Source organism: Castor canadensis, chromosome X, assembly GCF_047511655.1.
Source record: "Castor canadensis chromosome X, mCasCan1.hap1v2, whole genome shotgun sequence".
In the NCBI taxonomy this organism is placed as follows: Eukaryota; Metazoa; Chordata; class Mammalia; order Rodentia; family Castoridae; genus Castor; species Castor canadensis.
Window position 1 is genome coordinate 72,531,491 of NC_133405.1, and position 12,208 is coordinate 72,543,698.

Genomic DNA, 12,208 nt, shown 5'->3' on the forward strand with positions numbered 1-12,208 from the left:
AGCAGTAGAGTGCCTACTTTGCATGTGTGAAGCCCTAAGTTTAAGCCCCAGTCCCACCAAAAAAAGAGAGAATACAAATATTTATTTACAACCTGTTATATTAATCTGATTTACTTTTGTTCTTCCATCTCATGATTTATTATCTTTTGTCTTTTATTGCCTTCCTATGGCAACATTAATAGTCTACTGAAATGGACTATTAATTAATTTTTTAAAAATGTGATATTAAAGAGCACAATATATCCCTTTAAAGATATGTCCACATTAAACCAAAGTACCTGGGAATATAATCTAATTTGGGAATAGGGCCTTTACAATGCAATCAAGGTTCTGGAAATTAGATCATCCTGGATTTAGGGTGGACCTGAAATTCATTCACTGATGTCCTTATAAGAAAAAGGAGTTCTGGATTCCTGGTAGAGTACTTGCTTAGTTTGTTGGTGTCCTGGGTCAATCACCAGAGTCACAAACAAAAACATTGTAAAGGAGGATTTGACATTGGGACACACAAGGAAAAGGATTTGTGACCATGGAGAATTAGACTGGAGTTGTGCTGCCACAAACTAAAGGATTGCAGGAGCCACCAGAAGCTAGGAAAAGAGTAAAGGGTTTTCTACCATAGATTTCAGAGGGAACATGGTCCTGATCTCACTATGATTTAGGACTTGTGGCTTCCATAAATATGACAGAATAAATTTCTGCTGTCTTAAGCTACCCAGTTTTGTTATGTAAGAACTAGGACACTTCATTCTAGATTTTTCTATGTTAATCCATTTGTGCTGTAGGTTTATTAAATTTTCCCTTCCCTTCCAATTAAAACTTTGGTCATAAGGTTAAGATTGGTTTGTCTAAGTATTACAAAATACTTCAAGGCATTAGTGCTGATTAATTAACATTAATCCCGAATAACAAACACATTTTATGTGAATACACACCTCTCAATAACTTCCCTTTTATCTATGTATTCATTAGAGTCAATGAAACAGCTGAGAATTTGTGGCAGCTCATCAATTTGTTGTTTATCATCTCCAAATTCACCCTTACTGCTCTGTGAAAATGGATTTGAGCATTTAAACATTTTCTTTTTGTCAGCTGGCCTGGAAGCATTGTCAGTAGAGGATACTGGAAAGAGTACATGAAATTTTGTTTCCTGCTTCTGAAATGTTCACTGGGTAGACTAGTCTTGAAGCTTGTGCAGCTCTCTTCAGTGTCTGGCTTATGTGGTACAGTTTCATGAGCAGCAGGCAACTTCCCCTCATACCCTCACCTCTAGTGGTTTTGTAGTAAAGTGTTTCTGGTGAGACTTCCTTATAAACATCTTTCTCATGCACCCTCGTGGGCCATTTCCAGAAAGTGGGTTTCTAGCAAGTTCCAGAGGGCAGATTTCCAAAAATTTTTTGAGGTTACGGAGTTTCAGCAAATTTTATCTGCAAGGTATCACATCTTTCATACTACTGAGTTAGCCTCCTCTTGCTTTGTTTCCTCTAACACCAATCTTAGCACACTGTGCAGGGAGACTAGGAGTGAAGAATGTACTATTTCAGCTCTATACTGGCTAATGTAATATTTCCTATTATGCTTCATATTATAAATGCTATTATATAAGCTTTAGAGTTTGTTCATCATGGTGGGGATTGAACCTAGGGCCTTGTGTATGCTACACAAGCACTCTACCACTGAGCTTGTGGTTTTTTTTTTTTTTTTTGGTGGGACTAGGGTTTGAACTTCTTCATGCTTGCAAAGCAGGTGCTCTACCACTTGAGCCACACCTCAGGTCCATTTTGCTGTTGTTATTTTGGAGATGGGGTCTTTTGAACTCTTTGCTCAGGGTGGCCTCAAATTGTGATCCTCCCAATCTCAGTCTCCCAAGTAGGTAGGATTATAGATGTGAGATACTGGTGCCCTTGGTTTTTGAAACAGGGTTTTGCTGTACTTCAGGTCGACCTTGAGTTTGAGTGCCTCCTGGCTCAGCCTCCATGTTGCTGGTATTATAGTTGTGACTCACTACACTCACCTAATCTTTACAGTTCTCTTCACTTCTCACTAATACCTTGATACTTCAACCTCATGTCATTATTAATAATCTTCACCTTAGACTTCTGTTAAAATTATTATGTGCTTTTTCTCTGTTAATTGTACCCAAACTGATACAAAAGTAATCAATGGAATAACAATGCCATATACATTTTGAAACAGGATACAATATATTCTCACATGACTTTTACAGTAATTCCTGTGAAGTAGGAATGGCAAATAGTATTTATCCTTTCACAGGTGAGGAACAGGTTCACAGAATGTGAGTTGTCCAGAGTGATATAGTAGTCATTTTATTATCTATGCAATGAAGATAATAATACAACCTACTTCCTAGGGTCATTTTAAGGATTTAGTATGTAAAGTGCTTAGTACATGGCAATAGCTTGACAAATGTTAACTGTTAATTATAATATATTTGAATTGTAAAATTTATTCAGACAGACCAGTATTTTGCTAAATTCCTTGCAATGATTTTTTTAAATGCTTTTATATGTTTTCATTATACAATTTTATCAGGTAATAGTCTTTGTCAAGTACCACAGCATACAAGAGGTAAACTTATTCTTTTGCAATTATCTTATATGGTTATTGCTTTCTGAAGAAAAAAGTGGCGGGAGAGAGAGAGAGAGAGAGAGAGAGAGAGAGAGCTAGTCAAGTTAGGTTAAGCTTATGTCAATTTAATGCAATCGTAGGCCCACTGTGGTCAATGATTGAGCTCTGGATGAGAAAACCAAATTCTTTATACATCCCTCAATTTAGAAGGTGAGCCTTCAACTATGTATTTCAACGTAAATAAGCTTCTATTGATTCTTTTGGTCAAGGTGTGGGACGAGAACATCTGATAAGGGAAATTAAGGAAGGGAAGAGACTCAGTTTACTGTATCTGTGTCAATAATTATACAAATCCTTCATTTGATGAAGATTTATGTAACCAAATAGTGAAAGTCAGTGTTGTGCTAAAAGCTGGGGTTATACATTAAAACAAATGTAGTGCAGAATGTGTAGAAAATTACCTTGTACATCCAAATTTCTATGGTTATGCATTTGTGTGTTTTTTACAACTTTTAAGCTTTTTAAAAATACCTAATAAGCAAGAAAATAAATTTTACTGTTGCCTTTTCGGTAACCTTTTTTTGTGTGGCGGTACTGGGGTTTGAACTCAGGGCAGGTGCTCTACAACTTGAGCCACGCCGCCAGCCCTTATGGTTATGCATTAATATATGAAAACACTTGGTTATCAGGCTGTCAGTGGCTCGTGCTTATAATTGTAGCTACTCAGGAGGCAGAGATCATCAGAGGATTGTGGTTCGAGGCCAGCTTGGGCAAACAGTTCGCAAGACCCCATTTCAAAAAATCCAACACAAAATAGGACTGGAGGAGTGGCTCAAGCAGTAAGCAGCCTGCCTAGCAAGAGTGAAGCCCCAAGTTCAAATCCCAGTACTAGTACATTAAAAACAAAAAAAAACCCAAAAAAGCAAAACACTTAGTTAATGTATTTCGGCACTATTTGAAAAGATAGAAAATTGTCCTATATGAATGGGACAGAGTGTGTTAAACTTTCAGAAGTGCTTCATGGCTAAATGCAAATTTCTCATATCATTATTTATCAGAATCAAGGAACATTTTAAGTAGTCTTCTATCACGACATCAGCCCCGCACAATGGACTGGTAAGTACAGCATTTCCATTTGGTTCAAAGATCATTTTTCCTCCCTCTGGGATAAAACCCTTTAATGGATAACCTCCTTTTCGTTTGTGTGGAAAACAAACAAACCAAAACAAATCTTTTTGGTGACGTGAGTAGGTAGCTGAGTCAAGTCAGCCCCTAACGTGATCCTCAGTATCACGCCAGGGGCAAGGGTCCTCCACCAGAGTCAGACAGTCTTCACAGGAAGGGCACAAGCCTCGGGAGCTCGTTGACTAAAATGCCACCACAGAGTTCTAAGGGGATTGCCAGAGTGTCTGCTGTGAGTTAGCACCTCCTCCTCCGCCTGCACAGAGCTGTAGCTAGGCAACCTTTGGCCCTCTGAGAGAGCTGAAGCCAGGCGGCTACGTGAGTGCCTCTGGCGGTGAGCAGCGTGCGATGCAGTGTCCTCTAGCCATTCTACCCTCCTCTGTCTCCACCCCTTTTGCCCCCGCCCACCCCTCCGCGACTTCGGCTCCTCCCTCTTCTTCTCTCTCGCTCTCCTTCCTCCTCCGCCTCCTCAGCTCTTGGGCTAGAATATCTATGGGTCGAAACGTGATGCGATGAATCCAAGAGAGACTGAAACTGGGACGAGGAGTGCGGCGGAAGCGGCGGGACTCCCAGGCATGGGGGCTTCACCACAATAGAGGCAGCGTCCCCACCCTCTCCCAACAAGCCCTCCAAATCGAAGCCCCCACACCCCCTTGGGAAAAGGATGGCGGCGGCACCTACCCAGATCGAAGCTGGTGGGTAGCTGTGTCCAGGGGCTAAGGGGATGGGGGCTTAGCGTGACGGCTGTCAGTTTCTTTTTTCTTGAAAAAGCTTCTATTTCTCTTCTTTGCTCCCCTCTCAACGTCTTTTCCCCTTTTCCTCAGAGCTGTATTACCTGATCGCTAGGTTCTTGCAGTCCGGACCCTGCAACAAATCTGCCCAGGTGAGAGGAAGAAGGATATTTGGGAGTCTTGGGGAATGGTCCCAATGGGGAAATCGAGGCAGTGGGGTGGGCAGTTACGTTCAGGGTGAGAGAAAGGCCGGCCTTGAATAGTCCTGCCATCAGCGGCCAGGTTCGAAGTGGGGAGGGAGGAATAGGTTGGTGGTCCGAGCTGCGCCTCATATCCGTGTTTCCCTTTTGCTCAGGTGCTAGTGCAGGAGCTCGAGGAGCATCAGGTACGGAGCCCCTTCGGGAAGGGGTGGGGAGGGCTGGGGTGAGATTGTAGGAAGGGGAGGGCAAGTTAGGGGCGGAGGTTAGGGGCCGGGAGTGAGGCTTCGATCTGGGCACCCATAGCTGTTATCACCAGGATGAACCGGTTTCTTTCCTCCAAAGGGGCAGACAACACAAGGGTCTTAACTCTCCCCCTCTTTATGCCTATTGGAGGTGGTTTTTCAGAATATCCTCTCCCTAGGCCTCCCCCTCCCTCGCCTAGCTCTGAGGCAATATCTATTGGGACAAGAGAAATAAAAACGCCAAAGGATCTTGAACCTGGACGTAGGCTAGGTCCGGTTGATGGTGAGCGAGGCTTCGTCTTCATCGTTTGTACCCCCTCCCCCTTTCTTTTCCCCCGGCCCCCAGCTGATTCCGCGCCGCTTAGACTGGGAGGGGAAAGAGCACCGAAGAAGCTTCGAGGATCTGGTGAGTAAAGTTTTCATTTCAACTTAACCCAACTCTTTCTGTACTCACTCCCCACCTTGAGCCCCCACCCCTTCCCCGACCCCTCAGCCAACAGGGCTCCAGAGCTCGGTGCTGAGCCTAAGAACGACTGTCCCTTCCCCCTACCCGCAAGTCGGAGAAAGGGTACCTTCCCTCCCCTTGGCCTCTCTTGTTTCCACCCAAAAACTTTAAAATTTGTGAGTTGATTATCAGAGGTGCCATGTTGTGGATCATGAATATGTTCGAAACATCAGGGAAGGCCCATTGTAGGGGGAAAAGGGAGAGAAACCAGGGGGTTATCTTGGGGCACGTACCAGGGACTGACGCTGGCCAATGACAGCGTTGGTAACAGCACGGAGTTCCGGATTAGTGGAAGAAAACTGGTTTCTGGTTGGTCATGGCTTGAAATACGGGAACTAAGACCAGGCTTGGTTTTTTTTCTTTTTCTTTTTTTTTCTTCTTTTTTTTTTTTAGAGGGGAGGGGAGAAGGGGCTCAGAAGGGGAGCTGACAGATCCAGGACTGGGAAAAACGACACAATTAAAAATAATAAGGACCATCGAGCAAATCTCTAAATTTGCCGGTTTTAAATAATGGACTAGCGAATAAAAACATATTGTTATATAGTTCTGATCTTAGAAAATTGCTCATTAAATCACCAGTAAATCGTTTTATTCGCATACATTTTCACTAAATAAAAACTATGGATTATGACCTTTTTGAGATTTAGTGAAAGACGATTTAGGGATTACAAGGAGACAATAATGGACTTTTTTTTTAATAGAATATACTTTAGTAAAGAACCAAAGGCATTGGATTGACTGTTGTTTTTCCTGCAAATATAGTTCATACTGTAAATGCACTTTCTGTTCAGCATTGACATAAACAAGGTAGTGAATTTTATTTTGGGAGAGGTTCCCCTGTTTGCCACAGACAGTGAGTTATATGGTAATGAAAGGAGAATGTGGTGATGTTACCAACAGTTAAATTCGGCTATTTGTCCTTCAAATAAGATCCACAAGACAAAAAGAGGACAAAGTTAAAGAAAGTTGAAAGGGGATGGTAGGCTAAATATAAAGAAAATGATTTAAAATTTGCCTGAAATAAGAAAATGTTTAAATTGCTGTGGTGTTCATTTTGATATTTCTCTTTGTATTATATTACAACAGTGAGGCCATGTTAATTATTATTGAGTCTACTGATTAAATATTTTTCCTATATTTTACAAATCCCAAAATGATACATACAGTTATTGGGATAAGGGTGAATTTGACCATCTGTGCTAATTTCTCAGATGGACACAAATTATTTCTGAAAAGCTGTATTATCAAGCTATTTGTAGTCAGATTTTTTGTTGAACTTAACTCCTCTAAAAGGCAAAAATAGCAGTGCCTATGTGTTTTAACAGAAAATTATTGAAGATAGTTTTAATACTGAGGTGTATTGAAAATGTTTTTGTTTACATTTGTCTGTTTTACAGCCTGTATGTGTATGCAGGTAGATTATTTTTAAGCAAGTAATAAAAGGATACTTAAAAGAAAAAATACTTTATAAACTATCTTGGTGGAACATTGAGTAATTAAAAAGTCTCCTCAATAGTGAGGAATTAAAAAGAGCTGGTTAAATGTTAATCTATTTAAAAAGCCAATACCAGACTTTTTCCTCCTGTATATTGTAAAGGTGAATCTTTACATAATTATAATCAATGACCATTTTATGTTTTGTATCTTTCTGACTTAACATTTTTGCATAACCAATGTGTTTGAATAGTTACCTTTATTTTAGTGATAAGAAAAAAATTTAGTTTCATTTAAGATGCTGTGATTTGATTTCAAGTTCCAGTGGAGCATTTGAGTTACTTTAAGTTTTTCGTTGTTTTTGCACAGTTAGATGGTATTTTTCTGCTCCCTGCCCCCAAGTTTACTTCCCTGGACTTTATTCCCTAAAGCAGATTTATCAAGTCAGAGGGGATTATCCGTTTCATAGCTTTTGTCTTCTGGTGAAGATTGCTCTCCAGAAGATTGTAGTAATTTATAATGCTGTTGCGACTTAATGTGAGGTCTTAAAGCTTTTAGTTACTTGATAGGTGACAGTGGACCCTAGTTGATTTAATTAGGTTTTCATTATTATCGAGGTTTACTTCACCTTTAATCAGTTTTTCAAAAAATTCTTGTTAATCCATTTATATTTTTACATGAACTTGACTTTAATCTTTTATTTTGTTTTGGTGTTCTGAGATAGGGTCTCACTCTGTAGCTCACTATGTAGCTGGCCTGGAACTTGTAATTCTTTCATTTTAGCCTCTCAGTGCTGGGATTACAGGGGTGTACTACCATGTCCTGTTACCTTCTATCTTTTTTTTTTGTTACACTGTTTTTATCTTTCCTTGTGTTTTATTTTTTGTGTGTGACACTGGGGATGGAAGTACAGATTTGTGCAAGAATGCTCTACCATTGAACTACCTCCAGCCCTTCCTGATAAATTCAAACATTTTTGTATGCATAGAAAATTTCTTTTGTTGTTTGAAACTTGTATATTCTTTAGATAAGTAGTGTGCCCCCTTTGTTTTTTTTTGTGGAACTGGGATTTGAACTCACTCTTCCACTTGAGCCGCTCTGTCAGCTTTGTTTTTGTGTGGGTATTTTCAAGATAAGATCTCAAAAATTATTTGCCTGGGATGGCTTTGAACCTCAATCCTGCTGATCTCTGCCTTCTGAGTGGCTAGGATTACAGGCATAAGCCACTGGTGCCTGGCTTATTATTGGTCTTTTAAGTCAAATGTCTGTCCTCTGTGTATGGATTTCTTTCTGAAAGAAAGATGGGGTTAAGTGGAATTTGCATAGAAGGAAAAGAAGTATACTGGCTAAGAAGTGAGTAAACAGTGTTAAATTAATTGCTAGATTCATCAGTTTTATTGTTGATTAATATTTCATATCTGAACTGTAATATTGAGTGGCTTCATTGTGGGAGAGATGGAATATTTTTTTCTTGGGGGTAGATATTTTTTAAAGGGCTGCTAGAACATAGGGGTTCATGCAGTATTTTTTTGGATTCAAATTTGGGAGAAAATATTAATAAATAGTATAATCTTTCTCATATTAAATTACATAGCAATACTTCTGATGTACAGTATACTTGGGATATAAAAAGGAAAGAAAACAAGCCCATAATTAAGAGGCAAAGGATTATAAACAATATCAGCATACTAAATTGGGGCTGCAATGCCATATATATTTCATAGTTGAACATTAGTCCTGCTTTTCTGTTCATATATACATATATACACATATATACATATATGTATATATACATATATAAACATATAAACACATACATATATAGTTTAATTTGAATTGATTGTACTGCTTAGCTTGATTTATCTAGAAGAATATTAAGATAAGGATACGCTGAATGTCTTGAACACTTCATTACAGTTACTACCATAAGCATTACCTATTCTAGATTCTCCCTTATTAAATGGTCATCTCATTTAGTGTTTTACTTATAATTTTCAGCACAAAGGATGGTTCATTTTTTGTTAAAGCTACTGACAGGAAATACTGATATGTCTAAATATAAAGTGCCATAAATAATGAGTCTGAACATGACATGTTTGGCGTTTTATGTTGAAATGTAAGATTTTTGAATAAGGCATTCAAAATAAAACATTTTAATTTTCTTGAATTTTAAGTAATGGTAATGGGAGTGTTTTGAAGTTATGATTGCTTGATTTTGACACTTTTCTTTGTGCTTGGATTTTTTAGTTGATCATTATTGACAACAAAATAGAATTAGATTTGCTTCTTGCAATTTATCTTATGGTAGAAAATTTGAGATAAAAGCACCTATCCTTTCATTTGTGGTGACCCTATTGAATTTTTGGGTATTTTATTGCTTCCTCCTTGGAACTCTTAAGAGGACCATAGAGTAATCAGGTTCCTGTGTGTGTATGTGTGTGTGTGTGTGTGTGCTTAAATGAGCAGTTTTGTTAATATTTGAATTTTATATATGGCAATGGTGATTTAGAACCTTTTTATACACATAGTTTAAGATTTTTTAAACCATTTTAAGAGTATTCTCATAAGACTGAACCAAAGATATAATTATGTTTAAGTGCAATATATATTTTTCATTTGCTCAGCATTTTCATCTATAGAATTGAAAGCACTAGTTAATGCTTGCATTTGGAGTGACATAGATAATATTATTCTCATATACAAAAGGTTTGAAGTAACTTAATGCCATCTGAAGAAACCTTTTATCAAGATTACTGATTTTAAAAAGAATACATGCATCTATGGAGATAAATGTTGTTATAAGGATTTTGCATCTGCATATAAAACATTCAGGTTTAAAAGTGGTTTCACATTATGTTATTTGATCCTCAATGACTACTTTAAAACAGTGTATTTGCATTCCAGACATACCTGTATCCTTTTCTTACCTTGTGCAGCCATTGTTGTCTAATTACTACTAATAGCTTAAATTGTCTACTAGAATATCAGACTGATTTTTGAGTGCTAGTAACATAATTGTTGTGTCCCTAAGTGTGAAAGCAGTTTAAGCCCCTGTGGTTTATTAACTGTCATGTATGCATACAGCCATAGTTAGGAAGAACAGAATGCATCATGGGAAACCAAAAAGTGTGTGTTGCTCAACCCCAATGAAATGTACTGTGCATGTAATGCTAACTGGTAGGTATTATGGGAGAGAACACTTAGTATCTAGAAACCAGTATTCCTGACTACTGACTTGCTTGAGTCATACATGCACTCTTGGTGTCTAAAACATGTTATCTTTAGTTGTTTATTTGGAATGATCCTTGACATTTTTTTTAACACTTGGGCTCTACGAAACTCACATTTAATGATTAAAATCCTTCTGGAGATTTATTATTAATCCTTGGAAAACTGGTATCTCAGTACAAATGAGGTGGTATTATAAAAATGAAGAGAGCTGCTGTTAGGGAGGTAAGAATTTAGATTCCTTGAATTTGCCTAACAAAATTTTGTCCTGAAATCATCTTTTTTACATTTGGATATTTGTATAATTTGTGCTTTTCTTTTACTACTGATGTTGATTACTGATTGATTAGTAAGGAATTTTTGGTAGGGAACAAAATTGTAATCTAAAGGCAATTTAGTATTTGTGTCGTATTTTAGAGAAGCCCTTGTTTGACATTTCTTACTTGGGATTTTGTGGGTAGTAGGAAAGACCTGATGATTTAGTGTGGGAGAAGATATCCTTTACTTGACCAATGACTGTGAACAATCTTAGAGATTGTCCTTACATTTGTGAGGACCCTATTGAATTTTGGGGTATTTTATTGCTTCCTCCTTGGAACTTTTAAGAGAATAATCAGGTCCCTGTGTGTGTATGCTTAAATGAACAGTTTTTGTTAATATTTAAATTTTATGTGTGGAAATGGTGATTTAAAATCTTTTTATACATATGATTTAAGATTTTTAAACCATTTTAAGAGTATTCCTCTCATAATGACTGAACCAAATGTATAATCTGAATCTCTCTTAGAGATTCAGTCTTCTTCAGTTATAAAATGAAAATTCCTACCTGTTTTACAAGGTTGGCCTGTGGAATAATTTAATTAGATATGAAATAATGTATTTTGTTAATTGTGAAATACTGTGCAGATGTATTGGGTATAGTTTTTAAGGCTTAATGGCCACCATGGAAATCTGGAGAACTGACTCCAGAATTTATGTTTTTTTAGCTAGCTAATTATCACCTCCTAATATGCCTGATATTTTTATAAGATAGGCAGCATATAAAATAGTACTATAAAAAGAGCATTTAAAATGTGAGCATCAGTACTGAATTCAAAATTAGTAGTTTAAAGTGTGTGTTAAATAAAAAAGTATATCAAATAATATGTAGTGTTATTTGCATTTTTATAAATGCCAGAAAAATAATTCAGTATGATACTGGCATAGCTTTTATTCTTAATTAAGAAGTGGGAGGAATATTGTGACTCAAATCATATTTCAGGAATTCTCAGCTCTTCTTATTGATCTTAACCTGAACTAAAATTATTTTTAAGTTACTTTGTTTAAGGTATATTCTCATGCTATTGTGCTTTAAGTTTCTTAACTTTTGTTAGAAGCATTTTATGACACATACACACTCACTTTTTCTTTCTCACACACACATATACATTATATTTATTCAGTCTACTAACTGGTGCTGAGTTCTCATTGTACTTTTTTTTAGGTAGTTCTGGGATTTGAACTCAGGACTGTAGTTGCAAGGCAGTGTGCTACTAGCGCACTTGAGCCATGCATCCAGCCCTCTCTGTACCTTGTTTTACTGAATAGCTTCTAGAATGTGGGTGTGTCCTCTGTCCTTGTCTTGATGTCATCTGCCCTCAGGGTTATAAGTACTCTTAACACTTTCTTGAGGTAGTGTAACCTAGAGAATACTTGACTCTAAGAGGGTTGCTTTGTTTTTCTCCTGAGGAAATCTTAAAACTAATAAAAAGAAGAAGAAATACTATGAATAATGATTAATAATTTCAAAAAAAATAAAAAAGAAGTCTGAACACTTTGTAGCCCACTCTGCTAACCTTTAGTGGTGTGACTAGAAAAAGACCTGCCTTCCTTTTTTCCAGTTCTGCCCAGCTTCTCACCTCTACCTTCAAATTCAGTAAACATTAAAACTCAGCATTTAGATTATGAAGACGTAATATCCTACCATTGTAGTTACCGTAGACATTTTTTTTTGAGGTACTGGGTATTGAATCCAGAGCCTCGTGCATGTGAGGCAAGCGGTCACCACCTGAGCCATATGCCCTCCTGCCTCAGGTCTTCTGAGTAGCTGGATATGTA

The 12,208-nt window shown here is 37.5% G+C and overlaps 1 protein-coding gene across 3 annotated transcripts in view; it reads left to right on the forward strand.

Moving 5' to 3' along the window:
* Nucleotides 1–4,211: 4,211 nt before the first annotated feature.
* Brwd3 (bromodomain and WD repeat domain containing 3) overlaps nucleotides 4,212–12,208 on the forward strand; it is a 110,335-nt gene continuing 102,338 nt past the window's right edge. For 2 of the 3 annotated variants that reach the window (XM_074063274.1, XM_074063277.1), the window contains exons 1-4: nucleotides 4,212–4,466; nucleotides 4,596–4,654; nucleotides 4,858–4,887; nucleotides 5,291–5,350. In XM_074063274.1, the coding sequence (XP_073919375.1) occupies nucleotides 4,436–4,466; nucleotides 4,596–4,654; nucleotides 4,858–4,887; nucleotides 5,291–5,350 (180 nt within the window). In that variant the 5' untranslated portion in view covers nucleotides 4,212–4,435. Of the gene's footprint in view, nucleotides 4,467–4,595; nucleotides 4,655–4,857; nucleotides 4,888–5,290; nucleotides 5,351–5,374; nucleotides 10,337–12,208 lie in introns of those variants that run through there. The other variant, XM_074063275.1, reaches the window with a different exon arrangement.